The 20,698-nt window shown below is 31.4% G+C and overlaps 2 protein-coding genes across 2 annotated transcripts in view; both read left to right on the plus strand.

The window, feature by feature from the left end:
- Nucleotides 1-1,205, plus strand: part of LOC117100029 — a 29,879-nt gene extending 28,674 nt beyond the window's left edge. Inside the window, exon 5 of the mRNA XM_033239579.1 lies at nucleotides 1,087-1,205. Coding sequence (XP_033095470.1) covers nucleotides 1,087-1,205 — 119 coding nt within the window. The remainder of the gene's footprint in view (nucleotides 1-1,086) is intronic.
- Nucleotides 1,206-3,273: 2,068 nt separating this feature from the next.
- LOC117100012 (transmembrane protein 268-like) lies at nucleotides 3,274-9,779 on the plus strand. Its single transcript, XM_033239549.1, has 6 exons — nucleotides 3,274-3,383; nucleotides 4,303-4,413; nucleotides 4,935-4,970; nucleotides 6,051-6,107; nucleotides 6,870-7,004; nucleotides 8,371-9,779. Exons 1-6 carry the CDS (start codon nucleotides 3,291-3,293, stop codon nucleotides 8,524-8,526), a joined length of 588 nt encoding a protein of 195 aa, XP_033095440.1. The 5' UTR covers nucleotides 3,274-3,290; the 3' UTR covers nucleotides 8,527-9,779.
- Nucleotides 9,780-20,698: the final 10,919 nt, after the last annotated feature.

Consider the following 20,698-nt stretch of genomic DNA (forward strand, 5'->3'; position numbering starts at 1 on the left):
TTCAATTTTTCTGATAAGTTTAATATATATATTTCATAGTAGCAAAAGTTCCAAGTTGAGTTACCTAATGTAATCATGTTTTTGAGGCACATTTTGGAAAGCTATTTTTTCAAAATTAATATGAAAAACAACACAAAATTTATCAGTTTTTTATCTTTAGAGGTGATTTTCTCTTAAGTATGTTTTTAGACATCTGAACTTCAAAATGATCTTGCTCTGGTTTTACTCAACCTAGGATCATGGACACCAGAATAAAGCTTATATATTAATCTATCTCAATAACTCACTTTTTGATTTTTCTTACCACAAGACTCTTTTCGTCATGGCAGCTCACAAATTTCCTGATGCAAATCAATATCAAAATATTATTGTTATGATGTAATGTTTTTACTGTTGCCTATTTTTCCAGTAGTAATAATTGTAGATAAATTATACATATTGCATTGTTTTTGATGGCTGCATTATGTTTCATTTTGTCATCTTTAATGGGTTTTTTTCTGTCATCATATTTTCTTCCTACAGTATTTGCCATTTACAACATTTAATGACCTTCTAAAAAAAGTTTTTGGCTTTATTCAACTAGTTACCATAGTGATTTCAATTTAGCTCTAGACTTGTCATTTTCATCATTTTTATGACATAATGAGCATGTTGATGTCAGAATGATTCCTTTATGCTGTATTCATTATATTTTTTTTTTTGTAATATTTTCTAAGTGGCACAGTTTCCATTACCAGTTATGCTTTAAAAATGCATTCATTGTCATCGTCTTGCTGTCTGAGATGATATGAAATGCTCTTAGAGTTAATCATGTACATTGATTAGTTTGTTTTGTATTGAACATATCACTATTTCAATGTTCATATTTTTTTAAATAAAGTAAGATGAAATCTATCCATGTTGGTGGTATTGAATTAATATTGTGATGTGTTGTTAAACTTTTGTCATAATTACAGATTCCAAATATTGAACATTTTGTATAAATTATGCATAACAGCTCTGCTTATTCACAAATATAAGTTTTATTTTAAAACAAGAAAGTTATGTTTCCAAAAAAATTTTTGTAATAAATCATTTCTTGTTTAGCTTTGTACAATGGAGTGAAGCTTGGTGACATACGATCAACAACTAATGGGTGCCGATCAAGATTCGACACAATTTACTGTCCTGACGAGATCGCAAGGAGAGGCGTAAACGTAAGTTAACCATCAATTGATTGGTGAATCGGCTTCGGTATTATCAAACCTGTTGTACAAACTGACATAAGTGAGCCTGTAATGAAAAATATTAAGGCTAGTAAACTAGGTTTGCTGCAGGCATTGATATTTTGCCATGACGTCATTTGTCATACAATATGCTTTCTACTGGCTCCAAAACATAAATAATAATGCTCTCAATGCCATAAAACTTTTATTAGATGTTTACATTATATAACGATTTCGAGTGTTATTATTTTATGCATTATGCAAGTTCAGTACATTATGTATTACTATGATTTTCAATATAGTCATTTTATAGATTGTAAATTTCCCTTAATGATAATACTCAAACATTTAATAATAATACCCAAACATTCATAAGACACCAATTCCAAATTAAATGATCAAAGGCGCGAGCGTTATTACCCCTGGTCACTGGATAACGTACAATGGCAAACCAGCACACAGTGCAACCTTCTTTGCTCCATGAGTTGGTGGAACGCATTGGAACTTGTATGTAGAAGAAAAACGATACATTTTGACGCACATCACTTTTTGTGGCTGCTACAAATGAGTACAAATGCATAAGACAACGTCACAACTAACAACGATAACATTACTACACTCAAACGTTGCCGACGTGGTATTTTTTTTTTTTTTTTTTTTTTCAAAAATTGGAAAATTGTGCTCAGTGGTCGTACAGTAGCAAAAATATTGAATGTGTGAAAGGGCCATAATAATAAAAAAAATTTGGCAAAATTGATGATCATTGTTGATGTCATTATGGATTAGTTTGTTTTGTTATTATTAAACAAATTTTATTCATACACACAAATAGGTTTTTACTATCTTTTTTAATTGATTAAACCCAATATTGTAATGGCATTCATTAAAGTACACATACCGTTTGTGTTCAAGTTATTACAGTAGCTTTGATTGAAATGTGGAATGGGAACAATATAGAATATTCCTTACTGAATGCATGCATATTACTATACAAATGAATTTGAATTTGAACTCATTTATGAATTTGAATTTGAACTCATCTATGAATTTTTATACACTGTACTGTACAGTAGTAAAATTTGTGTAAGAAATTTTTCATCATTACAATAAGTTATTCATTAAGAAATGCTATGAGTTTATAAATTCTTCCATATTCTTGTTACAATTTTCTAAAAGTGATTACAATTTTATAATATTACAGTAAAAGTATACCAGAGATGTATTATCTGTATGCAAGATTTTGGATTTTTGTAATAATAAAAAAGATTGCATGAATTGAATTTTTTTGTATTTTATGAATTAAATATATGTTACATATTTTCATCCTTTAAGAATGAAAAAATCATTAAAATAAGTTATTCATGAAGAAAAGCTGAGTTTATAAATTCTTCCATTCGTGTTACAATTTTCTAAAAGTGATTACAATTTCTAATATTACAGTAAATGTATACCAGAGATATATATCTGTCTCTTATACACATCTAGATGTGTATAAGAGACAGGTACAATGGAGTGAAGCTTGGTGACATACGATCAACAACTAATGGGTGCCGATCAAGATTCGACACAATTTACTGTCCTGACGAGATCGCAAGGAGAGGCGTAAACGTAAGTTAACCATCAATTGATTCGTGAATCGGCTTCGGTATTATCAAACCTGTTGTACAAACTGACATAAGTGAGCCTGTAATGAAAAATATTAAGGCTAGTAAACTAGGTTTGCTGCAGGCATTGATATTTTGCAATGAGGTCATTTGTCATACAATATGCTTTCTACTGGCTCCAAAACATAAATAATAATGCTCTAAATGCCATAAAACTTTTATTAGATGTTTACATTATATAACGATTTGGAGTGTTATTATTTTATGCATTATGCAAGTTCAGTACATTATGTATTACTATGATTTTCAGTATAGTCAATTTATAGATTGTAAATTTCTTTTAATAATAATACCCAAACATTTAATAATAATACCCAAACATTCATAAGACGCCAATTCCAAATTGAATGATCAAAGGCGTGAGCGTTATTACCCCTGGTCACTGGATAACGTACAATGTTTTGGTGGGACTGAAGGACCAATGTCAATGGCACGAGCTGTGTGCATCGCCCTCATCCTCTGTTTGTTTATTATTGGTCTTCTATGTTTGATAGCACACTATGAAAAAATTAAGGTGAATGCAAAAACGAATTCATTGAAAGTTATTGTTTTTCTTTGACATTTTATATTGTGATTGCATAGTTTTTAATTTTTAAAATTTATTTAACTTTACTGATAGTCACACAGAACATCAGCTTCCTGACGATTATGTGGCCCTCATTATTAAAGTTTATCAAATCTCAACAATCACAAGAGTTAACAGAAATTAATAAAATAAAACTACTATACAATGAATGTGTACAATAATATAAATAATGCATTGTTTATATTATTGTATACAATGAATGTGTACAATAATATAAACAATGCATTAAATTCAGTTCAATTCAAATCTATCAACAATTTATTTATCAAAAGTATTATGAAAGATTATTACATAGTAGTTCTGTAATTTTAATTAGTATATTTCTTTAGGATATAATTGGGTAATTTCTGGCTAAAGTAAAAAGTAATAAAACAAACATTCATTGATTTATTTATTACAAATTTGACACATTAAAAATGATTTTATGTTGATTTTGAACATGTCAATACAACCCTCCCGTTTCCTGATAAACAAAACAAAAGCCTATTTATCACTATATTTTATATAGCATACTCATGCAGAGAGACTAAGTGGATAAGTATATATAGTCATATTCTTTTACTGACAGTCGAAGCCTATAAATTTTCTGCTGTGCCAAAATTTATTATATTATTTATTATACTGTATATATTTATATAGTGCCAAATCAAAAATAAATTTAGTTTTTGCCCTTTGACCAATTTTAATGCCAACCTCTAGAAGTATGAAGTATAAAATTTGAGATGCTTTTAAAGAGCTTTTTAACATATTTTCTTAAGTGCTTTTATTTTTTTTTAGTGTCTTTCTAAAATAAAAATTTATCCATTTTCTAGATTATCATTAGCCTATTTTTATATTGATTTTACAGTTAACTGCACAGATGGAAGGACCAATCGCAAAGGCTAATGGATACTTCACTAAACATAATGTTTTGGTTGCTATGACGGACAATCTGATTGGTTGCTGGAACAGGGCGGTGGTATCCTTTACAAAATAGATTATACAGTGTATTTGCCATCTTCCGTAAAATTCAAATTCTGTACAATGTTTTTTTCATAGTCATACAGTAGCATCACTGAACATTGTATTCTGCTGTGGATATAGTCGTTGTACAAATCATTGTTTATGTTCATATCATTATCATTTATTTCACCAAACAGTGAAAAAATGGATGGCTGGCTGGCTGGATTACCCAAAAGCAACAGAATATTACTGTCACTGGAAGTATAAATATAGATAAATATAAATGATTAAAATAATAAATAAACCATCTCTTTTAAAGAATTCATTTAAAAAACTAAAAGTTACTAAAGATAAGTATTTATTTATCGTGCATAAAATGCATAAAAATATATTTTAAAATTAATTAACAAAAAAAAAAATTGGCAAAGGGAAGGAATTGATTTGGTTAATTGATTGATTGTTTTCCAGATTCTATTGTAATTGATATTTCATTTTTTGATGAAATGTATCTTTTCCTTGACCTATTATTTAAATCAGCTTCATTTTATATACTATAATTTAAAAGAGTGTCGGGTAAGTCCAAAGTTTTTCTGAATTTTCTGACATTCGTGTGATTAAATGATACATAAATGTATATTATGATGGAGAAGATAAAGCATTTGTATGGAAAATAGAAAAGCAGCCAAGATAAGAGAAAAGTCCATTGCATATTATTAATGTGAAATTGATAAGGTAATTGTGATCAGTGGTAGATTTGTAAAAAAAATATACAAAAATGGAGAAAAAATGAAAATTATATTCAAATTTAAATGTGAGACTGCCATTTCTGGCCATCTAGAGGTGCCATAATTATAAACCATGGTTGGAGCTGAAGGGGTCTAGAGTCCCTCCATCTGTGAAAGTCCCTCCCTGGCCCTCTTCTATTTCCAATTCCTGGATCTGTCACTTCTGATGGTGTGATAATAATCAGATGATGGTGTGAATGTGTGATGATGATGATGCTGTTATGATGATTAAAGTGATGTGGTAATTGATGATGGTATGATGGTGATGGTAAATGGTAATGTATGATTGTGGTATGCGATGGTGAAGGTGTTGGTAAGTGTGATGATGGTGTGAATGTGTGATGATGATGAGGATGATGATGATGATTATGATGCTGTTATGATGATTAAAGTGATGTGGTAATTGATGATGGTATGATGGTGATGGTAGATGGTAATGTATGATTGTGGTATGCGATGGTGAAGGTGTTGGTAAGTGTGATGATGGTGTGAATGTGTGATAATGATGATGATGATGATGATGCTGTTATGATGATTAAAGTGATGTGGTAATTGGTGATGGTATGATGGTGATGGTAAATGGTAATGTATGATTGTGGTATGCGATGGTGAAGGTGTTGGTAAGTGTGATGATGGTGTGAATGTGTGATGATGATGATGATGCTGTTATGATGATTAAAGTAATGTGGTAATTGGTAATGGTATGATGGTGATGGTAAATGGTAATGTATGATTGTGGTATGCGATGGTGAAGGTGTTGGTAAGTGTGAGGGTGATGTGAATGTGATGGTATTATGTGATAATTAGATAATTGAAAGCATTTGGAAACTATTGAAATATAAATAATCACTTCATCTTCTCTTGACAGGAACATTTTAAGCAATTTCTCAATGAGCAGAAATCGAACCATAGGGGATACAATGAGGTAAACCCATTTTTACTCACTTTGCTCTCACATCAAACCACTGATAATCAATCTGCTTTACCTTTTAAGAAAATAACATCAGTATGCATTACTATGTGATAATTTTAGGTTGCATTTATGGGGCTTGCCATGCCAAAATCAGGATCAGTGACCAGAACAAAAAATTGACTTTTTAATATTTTCTTGGTTTCCACATTATAAGCTTTGAAATGATAGGTCATTTGTTGGAATTGACTTTATATTGGCAAAGTTGTGAGTAATGTATTCTTAAAGTTATGAGCAAGCATCATACAATAGTACAAGCAAACAAGTTATTTTATGCTCTTTATAATTACATACACAACAAGCACACCCACACAGAGCAATATATTTGGAAACTACGAATTAGAGGAGCCATTAAAGACAAAGCAGACCATTTCAAAACAATTTTAGTGAGTGTATGGACTACTTGTATTACCAAAATGAGATTAATCAGTGAAGTGAATAGAGAATGTGTAGAAATGCAGACTAAAAGCCCTGTCCAAACTATCAAATGTGTGGAATATCAGTTTTTTGTCAAAGAAAATTTGATAGTCTGGTCACGTGCTTAACACTCTTTACAACCTTCCTATTTAAAATGGTCACTTTATAATTTTCTGACAGATCTTGATAATTAATCTTGATTAAATGTTTTAAAATCTTAAATTATGTAATTCCACTGTGTTAAAAACAAACTCTTACAAATTTTGGTTTTTTTTTTAAATTCCACTGATTATTTTACAGGATGTAACAGTTGGCATTGATTTGAATGGCAGCAGAGTATTAGAAAATCCGACGGAAAGTGAAGATACAACTCGTTTAACCCTTGACCCACGGAGAGCAATGTTAACAGCAGATACAGAACCACGTGACTTTGAGGTTCGTGCAAGCATTTTCAATTTCCTAATAATTATGATTATGTGAGTTGTTGACAATAAATAAATCTTTTTAAGAAACAGTAGTACATGGTTAATTCAGTGCAAGATTTTGTATTCCTGGTTTAAGGAATTCATCAAGTTATTAGGAAAAACAAGTTACTGATTATGTGTTAAACTCTTGAATGTCTTGGTCTGTACCCACTAAACACATTAATTGTTATTGTTTTTGAATGGCTGCATTTTATTAAATTTTAATATATGAGGCTTGCAATCCTAAAATCAGCTTACTGTTACTAAATGTGGCAAAGACAAGCCAAACCAGTCACTCGTTGCAAAAATCGATTTTGAGTTATTAATACAGGGTTAAAGAGTAAAATAAGAGCTATAAAATGGTTAAAAAAAATCATTCAAATCCAACATTTCCCTATGAAGTTACAAGCATTTAAGCATACAGCTGTTTAAAGAACAATATATGAGAAATCAGCCTTCAAATTTATGATTTCAGGCATTTCTCATGCAGAAGCTATCATAAAATCTTTAAAAAGTGTTGTTTTAACATTGAAATTGGGAAAAATATCAGCACAGCATGATGTATAGATACATAAACCTCAGTTTAGTGAAATAAAATAGATTTTTAAAAATTTTACATTCTAGCATGTTTTTGCTATTTTCTCTGAAACACAATTTGCGACGAGTGACTGGTTTGGCTTGTCTTTGGCACAAATATTAAACTGAGTAATTAGCATAAGAATGTGGCAGTGCTCTATACTTTAGTACAGTACAGAGAAGTTGTAATACTTTTAATCATAACTTTGGCAATAGTAAGAAAGTTGAATCGAGACCTATTAATTTTAAAGCTTATAATGTGTGTGGATATATAATATATAGTCTCTCTTGTTTCGGTCACTGATGCTGTTCTTGTCATAGGCAGCCACAAGTATGAACAGAAAAATATTCTACCATTCCTCGCATAAATTTCTTAAATTTCATTACCCTGTAGTAGTAATAATAATAATAATAATAATAATATTAAAGATAAGGTAAGCCTTTTCTTTATTATTGGTTTGGCCTAAAATGTTAGAACTTTAAATTTAGTAACATCATTATTTGATCTTCAGTGCGATTTACCTGTAAAATTCCCATCACCTATTTTTTTACACTGCCTAATCTGTTTGATATTTATACATTTGAAAAAGACCTACAGATACTTGTTTGTGGTACATTGTCAGATGACGTTTAAAATTATCTGAAAATAGCATTCATAAAGTAAGAAAAAATAAAATACTCACTGAATACCCATTATATTACTTAAGTTGCTGTGATGTTGTTAACCAAATTTGTTTATATTTTTCCATTCATATATTCAGGAAGAAGTAGAACTAATATTACTTCAACACAGTGCGGTGTACACTCGATTACTGATTAAGGGAAAACTTCCAAAAGGATCTAGAACATTACACTGTAAGAAAGGAATGTGTCTCTGTCAATTCGTTGGACGGATTGTCTACAATCGGAACATATAGATCAAGAAACTCATGACGTCTGTCAGTTGCCCTCTATCAAATACTGAACCATCTGATGAATAAGTTAGCATTAAGCTGATAAGCATTTGTAATGTTAAACAATGCTGTTTTTGGTGAGCGAATAAACTTGAGTGTACACAGTAAACATAGCAATAAAGGTAAAATATATATTTAATGACTGTCTATGTACATAAGAGGTTATTTTAATGAAGATGTAAAATATGTTTTGGATGCTACATATACTGAAATAGGTAACTTTACATTGCCACATTCAATGTATTCACAGAATATTGGAGTTTGGTAATTGTGCTGATTAGAAAACTTAATAAAATTTGTGCTGCCATTTTCAACAATAATAATTTAATAAGGATAATTGATTACATCATCATGATGTGACCATCCATTACAATGTTGAATGAATTATTGAGGAAAAATAAGTGTACTGTTTCAAAGACAGCATTAATAGCAATATATAATCAATATAATTTTTTGAAAACACTATGCACATAATATTTTTTGAAGGTTTGTATGTATCAATAACAAAGTCATTAGACTTCGGTACACCATGTGTAAAAATATGGATTTTGAGGTTGGTTGCCTCAATGTTTATCGTTAAGATTCTGTTGATGATGGTCAAAGCATTCTCACTGAAACATCGAGACAGCCAACCAGTGGTTTTACCTCAAAAACTATATTTTTACACATGATGTACCGAAAGTTACATATACAAAGCAAACAATGGTGGATAGAAAACAAGACTGTCATATTTTCTATTGCCTAACCACCTGATCTACAAGCTAAGTTGATGTACATTCTCAGTCCTTAATTGCAAAATATACATAGTACTGTAACATACCATTTTCACATCAAGGTTAAGTTGGTAGGGCAATCTACTCTACATGTAAGTGGAAGGGCTTGGTTAAAATCCCAACTCTATTCAAATTATCTCAAACCTTGTTAAACATCTATGGTGATTTCCTCATCTTCATCAAATGTGGCAGAGATAAGCCAAACAACAAGTCACTCGTGGCAAATCCTGTTTCAGAGATAATGGCCAAAACATGCTGGAATGTCAACATTTTTTAAATCTATTTTATTACATTAAACTGACCTTTATATATCATACTTTGCTGTTATTTTCCCCATTTTCAATGTTAAAACAATTTTTAACAATTAATTTTGGTAATGGTTTCTGCCTGAGAAATATCTAAAAATCTAAACTTTTAAAGCTGATTTTTCAAATATTGTTTTTAAGCAGCTGTATGTTTAAACTCCTGTAACTTTGTAATGAAATGTCGGATTTAAATGACTCTTTCACCATTTTATTGCTCTTATTTTACTGTTTAATTCTGTATTAATAACTAAAAATCAATTTTTTTGCGACAAGTGACTGGTTTGGCTTGTCTTTGCCACAAATGTGAACCTTTTCTGAATCAGGCATTTATTTGATAATGGACGTTTCTCCTAAGCCCCGCCTTGGATAGTTTTCTAAGGTTCCACAAGACAATAACGTAAACGTACACAAACATGTACACATTTGATGTGACAAGTGTATATTTCTGATTCTGTATTAATTGTTCAGTTGTTAATTTTGATAGACATTCTGAGAAGGTCTAATTTGTTGGAATCCATTAGATCCATTTTCCATTGAAATCTTAATCTACACAGATATATTTTATCAGATAATTAGATTATTCAGTTATGTAAAACCAGAGCCTTTACATTACCTTGTAAATTATATTTACTATTTGGGTTTTCGTGTTAACCATACCTTTTATACTATTAAAACACTGTTATTATTGTAAAAATTTAATATTTATTTGTATTTTCACATACAATTGTTACAGTTTTATCAATACAGACACATTTTAGTGAACTCAGATAATAGTGGTATAATTATATCACTACCTTAGTAGCAAAGTAGTAAGTGAGGTTTGAACCTGCTTGTTTTGAAACAATTGTTTTTCATACTTCACAAGACTCTGGTAATAGTAATGAACATGATATTGGTCTAATATGATTAATATTGGTGAAGGTATTGTATGTTTTAGTGTATCTAACATGTTATTACGTTTCATGTTTTTTACTTCTATTTTCTGTCTTGGATTCTCCTTTTAATTGTTTATATTCATATACAAGATACCCAGACTACAGTATTTTAAAATGAGAGTGATACCAATTTTAGCAACACTCTGTTTTGCTAACCAATTTTTGACAATTATAATACCCTCCATGTTGCTTATTTCTCAATTGAAAATAGTGTTAATTTTTGTTACAAATATGATATTCAGTTTTGTTTATATATAACAGATTATTGTGCTGAAATCTACATTATAATTTGTAGCATGTTATTTTACATTATTACTTGCTACTGTTAAACATATGTAGTTTCCAAATGCTGTTAACATCCAGTAGTACAAAGTATTGCATTGTAATTGTCATTTGATTTCTTTGTATTAATGTTGTATTTCTATTATATTATTTCCCTTTTTGTTCATTGTTAAACCTTCTACAGTAAGCTACTTTCTGTCTTGTCTTTTTCTCCCAGTGGTCCTGCTGTGAAGCCAATAATTTCTATAAATATTATTGTTGCTACCAACTATCTTTACTCTGGTTGTATTTAATGTTACAAATTATGTCATTAAGTTCTGCACTGCAACTTCTACAGTAAGCTACTTTCTACCAGTAATCTTGGCTACAGACACAATAATTTCTGCAAACCTGTGCTGTTTGTTTAAACTCCATACAATATTCAGTCATCGTTGTGTTTTCATGCTACTTCAATCAGTTTCAACTCAGGGGCAGATCCAGAAACGTACAAAAGGGTAGGGCGAAAGTGGGGCCGATCAAGATAACACTACTCTAGGGTTCCAGGGGAATTCCCCCGCGAAAATTTGGTGTTCTAGGTGCCCGAAAATAACCTCAGAGACGCTTTGGGCGATGATTTTTTTTTTCTTCTTCTTCTTCTTCTTTTTTTTTTTTTTTTTCTTTTTTTTTTTTTGCTTTCCCCTCCACCTTAAATTGCCCCTGCAAATATAATTTATTGCTATAATCTTTCTTTAGTTGTCTTTTTATACTACTGTAAATTTTATGTTTCAAAGGATACTAGTTTCATTGCTACCAACAATCTAATACTCTGGTTGAATCTAATGATAAATTATATCAGTAAGTTCTGCACTGCAACAGACGATCTGTGTACATTGTTTTCATTGCTACAAAACAATCTTTACTTTGGTTGAATTTAGTGCTACAAATTATATCAGCAAGTTCTGCACTGCAACAAACGATCTGTGTACATTGTTTTCATTGCTACAAAACGATTTTTAATCTGGTTGAATTTAGAGCTACAAATTATATCAGTAATTGTGCACTGCAACAAACGATCTGTGTACATTATGTTCATTTGCTACAATACGATCTTTACTCTGGTTGAATTTAATGCTACAAATTTTCTCAGTAAGTTCTGCACTGCAACAAACGATCTGTGTAATCTGGTTTCATTGCTACTAAACGATCTTTACTCTGGTTGAATTTAATGCTACACATTTTATCAGTAATTTCGGATCTGCAACAAACGATCTGTTTACATTGTGTTAACTGCTACATATGCTATCCTTTTTTATGTTTAATTCTACAGCAAAGGTACAGCAATCAATTTCATTTACAATTAGCAATGCTATGTTGATGAGGGCTCTGATTTACAGTATTACGTCCTCGCATAAAGGCACTTACAAGAAGCTACACTAATGTCAACATTTATAATAAACAAAATGTAACTTAATATATTTATATCCTACAATTTAAAAACAATATAATTTAGTGTATTTTGACAAATATTTAAAAATATATTTAACATTGCTATGATGAAATATTGTAACTGCACCTACAAAGGGTCACCCATTAGTACCAGCCGATTTGAATAAAATAAGCACTTATTAACGTATTGTATTTATAATATTAGAAAACTAGTATTTTACTATGTGAATGAAGATGTTTTTTAAATAATGATAATATATTATTTTAATATGTATATGGATGGCTAAGACAATTACAATAGTAAAGCAATATAGGTCTATTGTGTATATTTTATGCACACTGTTAGTGTATATTCACATTAATGCATTGTGAAAGGGAAGTTGTTATTACTTTCTTTTTAATCAAATGCGTCAGAATTTGTATGTAGATAATGCGATTGATTTATACAGTATGAAGCTACATTTAATTTCAATTTCATGTTATTTGTTATTCTGGTGAGTTACATCAATGTAGGCCTGTACAATAATAATGTCGTGAAAATGGCTTACGTTATTGTTACATGCGTCACCTCATAGTACGTCACCTTCGTGCCAGTCACAATCACAATGCATCGATTAGGGTGTAAATGATGGGTTGTAGTGCGTTCATTTTCTCCCAAAAACTTTCCATGTACAATTGCAAAATTGCATCCAGTTAGATTTCGATAACAGCTCAATGATAATTTTGCTATCGTCTCAATCAGCATTATTTTCTCGCTATTTGGCATATTCTGTAAAAATAATTGTACTACAAACGAAAAAATATATATATATTTCTTGCATTGACATGTAGAATTGCTAGCGTTTGTATTATTATTTTCTTAGTAGGCTTAAGTGGGCAATAACAGGTTTATATAGAGATAGAGAGACGAATCATATGACAGATTATTTCACAGTTGTTTAGGGTCTGCGTGCGGCTGATATGATTAGTTCTAAGTTTTAAACAGCGTTTAATATACATTGTGTTGCATTCCATAATATTTTTAAGACAGAGTATGGTCATAATGTATCTGAAAACATTTCATAATAATTACCCATAGGACCTAGTAAAATGTTGGTATTACTACAATGAAAGTCACTTCAAAGTTTGGATGTTAATACGATCCGATGTATAGGTTTTATGAGGGCGCTGTTAAATAATATTATTTTCTCTGTACAGTGTCACAGAAAAAAATTAATTTAAGAAGGGTTTTATCAGTCACACTTTTTGTAAATCACCCGGTTTTTTCTGTTATTGAAATAAATTGATGATATGACTATAACTGTGGCTTTTTTGTCTTTTATTCTTAAGTTGGTCTACAAAAATGTAACACATCCAATGTTTTGCAGATAAAACATTAACGTCCATAACAGCCTATCATTCTAGGGGCCCCCAAGGGGCCCTACCCATAGGTTCCTCGATTTAGCACCCTGACCAAAAAGGACTTTGTTGATAAATAACACCATAATGTGTTTTTGAAATCGACTGTTGGGCATATATCATATAACGATTAAAAGTCTATGCGTGATAACGATTTATCACAAATTCAGGGGAAAATATATTTATAATTTGAAGAAATTGGTTGTATTAAAACTAAAAACGGTGATGCAGTAACACTAATGAGTTACTAAAAATTGATCAGTAATGAAATGTTTGTGTAGGCAAAACACTTGCCCTTGGCTGTGGTAATGCACTTATATTTAGAATGCCTCTCACGAGAGTAGCTCTTCTTCAACGTGCTCAGAACACAGCATCAATCGTAAAAAAAAAAAACACGAACACATCACTCCAGCTGCATTGATTACCTATTCAATCCCGCAATAAATTCAAATTGCTTCTCGTAACCTACAAGACCATCAATGGACTTTCCACCTCCAGTGGCGTAACGCCTATGCGCTCTCATGTGGCGGTCCGTAGGGCCCCCGAATTCTAGGGGCCCCGAGGGGCCCTACCTATAGGTTCCTCGATCTAGCACCCTGACCAAAAGGACTTTGTTGATAACTAACACCATAAGGTGTCTCTGAAATCGACTGTAGGGCATATATCATATTATAACGATTAAAAAGAGGGGGCCCCTCTCGGCCCGGGACCCCACCAAATTTGTCCAAAAAAATTAAAAATGTGGATAAAAAGAAAATTATATACACAATTTTAAGTCTGTGAGTGCCATTTGTGTCTGAAATACTGTAGGACAGTAGGACATATATTATATCCAGTGGCGGAATAAAGAGTGAGGGGGGTGGGGGGGGGGGGTTGTCGGCCTCGGCCTGGAACTGCCGGCCCGGTACCCCACTAAATTTTTCCAAAATATTTTTTAACTGGAGATAAAAAAAAAAAAGTACATAGGCTATTCACAATTTTATGTTTGTGAAGTGCCATTTCCGGCCATCTAAAGGTGCCATATTCATAAATTTTCTTACCTCAGCCCTAACCATGGTGGGTCTGAGTTGGTATAGACTCAACTGTGAAAGTCCACCCCCCCCCCCTCCTCAATTTTCTGGATCCATATCATATCATTTATTCGTCGATGAAAACATTTAGAATAATAATGCACATCTAAAATCCCACGATGGAATTGGTTACCGGGGCCCCAAAAGGGCCCCCAGTTTCAGAAATACACAGGGCCCCGACCCCATCGTTACGCCACTGTCTAGGCTAGCAGGGCCAAGCCCTACTTACTTAATATTAGGCATGAAGGAATGGCATTGAATATGGTAGCCTGTGAACTAATTTAATTAAGCACATTTGTATTATTATTATTATTATTATTATTATTATTATTATTATTATTATTATTATTAATTAAAATAATAATAATAATATATTATTATTAGTATTAAAATAATAATATTAATTATTATTATTATATTATGGTTATTGAAGTATTTTGTGTAAGCCATTTCGGCCCTTAATTGAATAATAATATAACGTACGATGTAAAATAATGTACTCACTATAAATAGGGCCTATTTCATTAAGATATCCGGGACACGGGTGAAATATTTATAGCGAGTACATTTTACATCGTACGTTATATTATTATTCAATTAACAGAAATGGCTTACACAAAATACTTAAATAACCATAATACAGTAAGTCGTATATGGCCTTAACAACAGTGAATAGGTAGATACAAGCAACAGATGCAACATATTAAATCGATTATTATTATTATTATTATTATTATTATTATTATTATTATTATTATTATTATTATTATTATTATTGTTTTATTTTTATTAATTATATATAAATTCATTATTATTACTTTTTATTGTTAAATTATTGTTATTAAAATATAATTATTGCTATTATTATTGTGCATATTGTTAGGTAGGCTGACGTTACTCAATAACTCAATTTACTAGAACAATTCTTGTACAGTATTTGTTTATTTACATTTTTGTAAACTTTGAATGATACGACAGATAATTATTAAATAAAATGTTGAGTGACACTTGAATTTCATGTTGATTTTTAATTTTGCCTGTAGCCCATAACAGTGTGGTGGTGATGATTGTTAATTCAGTATAATTGCAGTACAGTATAATAATGGTTATACAAAACAATTTAATTAAACAATATAGAAATGCCAATCGGAGACTGGGTATTTGTTAAAAAAAGTCACAGGTCTTAATGCCAACATTTCTTTCGTGTATATAATTGCATATACATCCTACATAGAAATACTGTACTGTATACGCAATAACAAATAAAAAACACAAACATTGAAGTGTTGTATGACCATGAAATGTACCACCTCTTTTCATCATTATTACTTAGTCAAGATTTTTTATCATATTACTTAATGAAGATTAAAAATCTTGCTTAACAATAATAGCAACATTGTAATACATTACAGTATAATTACAGTAAAATAATACTAAGACTAATGATAATAATATTAATGATTATAATATTTATAATAATAATAATACGGTAATAGCAATTATAATAATATACAAATATATAATAATAAAATAATAATAATAATAATAATAATAATAATTATTATTATTATAGTAATAATAAAAAGAGTAGTGGTAATAGATGTAATTTTAGTATGCAAAAAAAATAGGTATCTGTGCTTAACAAATATTCGGCCTATACAATAATAATAATAATAATATAATACATATAATCATAGTTACCAACCGTCTCGCATCGTGCGGGACGGTTCTTCATTTCAAAGTGATTTTGGATGAAACACGCATTTTGCAGAAACACATGGGTGATCCTAAATTTGTCGCGCATTTAACGAAAGTTTATGCGTGATGACGATTTATCACAAATTCAGGGGAAAATGTATTTAAAATTTGAAGAAATTGGTTGTATTAAAACTATAAAAACGGTGATGCAGTAACACTAATGAGTTACTAAAAATTGATCAGTAATGAAATATTGTGTAGGTCTACATAGTTCGGGTGCTCAAATTAAACATAGGCCTACATTGAAATTCAAATTGGCTTTATTAATAATATTTTTGCTTATGTACCTGTATTATCAACAAACACTCCCTGAAATCGTTTTAAAACAGCTTAAAAATGCTCAGATCGTCGGAGCGGGTGGGGGTGGTTCCCTTGCCGCTTGACACCCCCCCCCCCCCCCCCCCCCCCCCAACTGTATAGTCACTCACGCATTTCAAATCTCTGAGGTTGGTAACTATGAATAAACAATCAACAAACTACCGGGTTTCTGGGTTAATTTGCAATTAAGGTACTACATGGTTCGACTATTTTATACTTAGGGGTTAATTTCTTTAAAATCGCCCTAATCATACGACGTCACGGACAGCGCCGGGGACGGCAACTCGATTTTGAGATTAATTTTCCGAATAAAGTTATACTAAATAACCTCTAATGACGAACTATTGTCTTCAGTTGTCTTTGTTGGTCATCCAACTGTCATTTTATCTAACGTTTTTCGGTGATATTGCCATTCTCAATAATCTATAAAACACCCACATAACAACGTCACGTCAGATCGATCGGTGGGGACGCCGTGGTGACGCCGGTAGGGTCAATTTTCGTCGGAAGGTATCAAGATGATAAAAAGTTTCATTGGATTAAATTCTTGCTTATGTTAACCATGCTTTCCTAAGATTATACTGACACTGGTTTCAAATGAAATAACTAACAACTTTGGTTTGTATCAATGTTTTAATAAGTACATAAAACTATGTCACAAATACGTATGCAAAAATGCACAGGGACACCACGCTGTTTTTGTATTTTTCTTGAAATCCGTATGCCTGATCACCATCATCATACACAGTATAATAGGTTCAAGTAAGATGTTTCAAATGATATAAAAATGTATGCAAAAACATGCCTTTGGAACATTTTTTTTTTTTTTTTTTTTTTTTTTTTTTCGAGTTTTATTTACCTTAACGTCGACTCCGTCGTAGAAAGCACCAGGATTAATCACGCCAGTATTTTTCTTGAAATCTGTATGCCTAATCACCATCATCATATAATAGATTCAAGTAAGATGTTTCAAATGAAAATTCATCGTAGCCATTAATTATTATCAATACGGTCCCGGCGTCATTCCTTTAATCGGGACGGTACATCTACTTTACCGCATGAGTTCACGATGTACACATGACATGGGTCATATCATGTCCCGAATTATAATTTGTATTTTTAATGTATTACTAGAGATAGGTCCCTGCATTCAACAATTATGTACTGTTATTTACTATCAACTATTGCCCCGGCGTCACTAATTTAGATCAAGGTGGTACGTACGAAATTATCTTCAATCACTTCCTGATTTCTCCGACGTGCACATGACAATGAGGACGCATACGTACCTCTCTCATTGTGTTGACGTTGGGAACGTTTTACCCTCCTATCATGCACGACAATACTTTCTTCCTATTTACTATATGTATATGAATGAAATACTAATATAGTTCCATGTATTTTAGAATTCTGAGAATTTTCATCGTATTAAAATTGTTATTTTTTTCAAAAGAAATATCATACCGACGTCATCTAGTTTTCTACACTAATTTAAGTGTATGGGTGAACTTGCAGGGTCTTTGTCTAATTATTAAACTTATGTCACCATAAGCTATAAAAATGTGTTAAGCATGAATCTGTACTTACATCAGTGGCGTAATCTACTAGGTGGGGGTTCCCCTGTCGCTTCCCCCACCCCACCTCCAACGCCAACTGGTAAAGTCACTCACGCATTTCAAATCTCTCAGGTTGATAACTGTGTAATATATCTTATATAGTAACAATATTGAATGTTCTTGTTGTTAACAACGATGATGATGATTACGATGACTTGTCGAATTCTTTTTTTTTTTTTTAAGATGGAGAAAGTGTTAAGGGAGATTCTTTCTGATGTCCATGTTTTCGTGGCGCATAGCAATGGATGTCATTTTATTCGAAACAACGGCGTTGCAGTAGAGGTGCTCCCTGTGCCAAATCTATTTTGCAATCATGAAGAAGCTGACACAAGGATGACACTGTGTGTGCAGCAAAGTCAAACAGTCACATTGTTGTCAATAGCCCAGATACAGATGTGCTTATTTACTTACGGAAATAATAATAATAATAAATATAATAATAATAATAATAATAATAATAATAATAATAATAATAATAATAATAATAATAATTATTATTATTATTATAATTATAATAATTATAATAATAATACCAAGTTATTATTATTATTATTATTATTATTATTATTATTATTATTATTATTATTTTTATTATTATTATTTTTATTGTTGAATATTAGCCGTATTAATTTTCATACTATTATTATTATTATTATCCTATTGAATATTAGCCGTTTAAATTAAACTTACGGAAATAATAATAATAATAATAATAATAATAATAATAATAATAATAATAATAATAATAATATACAAGTTATTATTATTATTACAGTATCCTGTTTTATTAGCCGTATTTATTTTCATAGTAGGCCTATCTATAATTTATCATTGCAATTTACTAGTGAATCTGAGATTTCATTATTCGAAATAGATACAATACTAATAACAATCCATCAAGAAAATGTGACTTTTACAAGAAAGCTGTTTTTAAAGACATATTGTATTATATTATAAACTCTTATTATTATGTTCTGTTTCGAAAATTACAGCCATGTGATGTCTAATTTGCTCATAAATCCTAATTTTAGACCATAAAAGGCCATTATTAAGGAAAAGGGGCCCTTAGCAACGAAAATACGTAATCCACTATACACATATTTCACATATAAACCAAGCTTGTATTAAATTTATTTTGTTTTCTGAAATTCATGTACTGTACTGTAGGTCTACTATCTTGAAATGAAGCCCCAGGGCTTCTCTTTTCGAAGCTAATTATTTTGCAAACTAAAAGAGGGGGGCTTCAATTCGAGATGGGCTTTATCTCGAGATAAGCCCACTGGGCTTCAATTAGAGGTTTTACAGTATGAGTCAAATGTGTACACTTAACACCAGGGAAGGTGTACTAAAGTTATCTTTCAGTAGAAACTTGAAAATTCTTCAGTGAGTAATAGGGGTCTTAGTCATTCGTCTACGCGGAATCAAATGTTCACACACGTCGAAACAAACTACCGTACTCGCGCGAATAAGCGCCCGGGCGCTTAAAATAATTTTTTGCACTTTTTGAGGGGCGCTTATTCAAACGGGGCGCTTAAAAAACAGAGTGAAAATTGAGGGGGCGCTTATGGAAATAGATGAAAATCGAGGGGTTCTTATGAGAACTTATTAAATCCAAGAGGCACATTTTGAATCATAAAAAACGATTAAATAAGGACATCAGGAAACTGCAAATTACGAATGGTACTGCGGCGGAAAATAATCGTCCAGAGAGCATGGCTTCTCATGACAAGAATGTTGTGAGTACAGTATTACATAACAGCAGAATAGCAGATGAAATTAGTGGTGGTGGTTAGCTTGTTCGCCATCGGTCGATTGAGAATAGCAGGACGGCATGATCATTGCAGGTTTTCTTGAAAACTTAGATGAGAATGTGTTAGAGGTGCAATTGTCGGAAAAGGAGTAGTAGGACTATGCTATATACAAATGAAAGAAGATGAAAGTTGGAAATATACTGTCTGTCTAGGGAGCTCTCATCATTCTGTCAAAGATAAATATCCTCATTTTGATATTGACTAAAGGAGAATGTGATTCCACTCCACACCTCAAATCATGCCAAAATCCACAGTCCCAAGATTGATCATTAAGTTATGGGGCGTTTATTCAAACGGGGCGCTTAAGGAAATTTTCTCGTTATGAGGGGCGCTTATTCGATAGGGGCGCTTATTCAAACGGGGCGCTTATTCGCGCGAGTACGGTGTTCAATTGTTTAGAATTAATCATTGTGTTTGGACCATTACTTTATAGTACAATTGTGGA

Source organism: Anneissia japonica, unplaced genomic scaffold (assembly GCF_011630105.1).
Source record: "Anneissia japonica isolate Jap-2015-1 unplaced genomic scaffold, ASM1163010v1 scaffold256_len832006_cov191, whole genome shotgun sequence".
Taxonomy (NCBI): Eukaryota; Metazoa; Echinodermata; class Crinoidea; order Comatulida; family Comatulidae; genus Anneissia; species Anneissia japonica.

Excerpts from the sequence above, each read along its gene's own strand:
- LOC117100012 (XM_033239549.1), top strand. The coding sequence starts at position 3,291 with ATGTCAATGGCACGAGCTGTGTGCATCGCCCTCATCCTCTGTTTGTTT. Across the intron at positions 3,384-4,302 it reads CACACTATGAAAAAATTAAG|TTAACTGCACAGATGGAAGG; the intron begins GTGAATGCAAAA and ends TTGATTTTACAG. Across the intron at positions 4,414-4,934 it reads GTTGCTGGAACAGGGCGGTG|CTTCATTTTATATACTATAA; the intron begins GTATCCTTTACA and ends TATTTAAATCAG.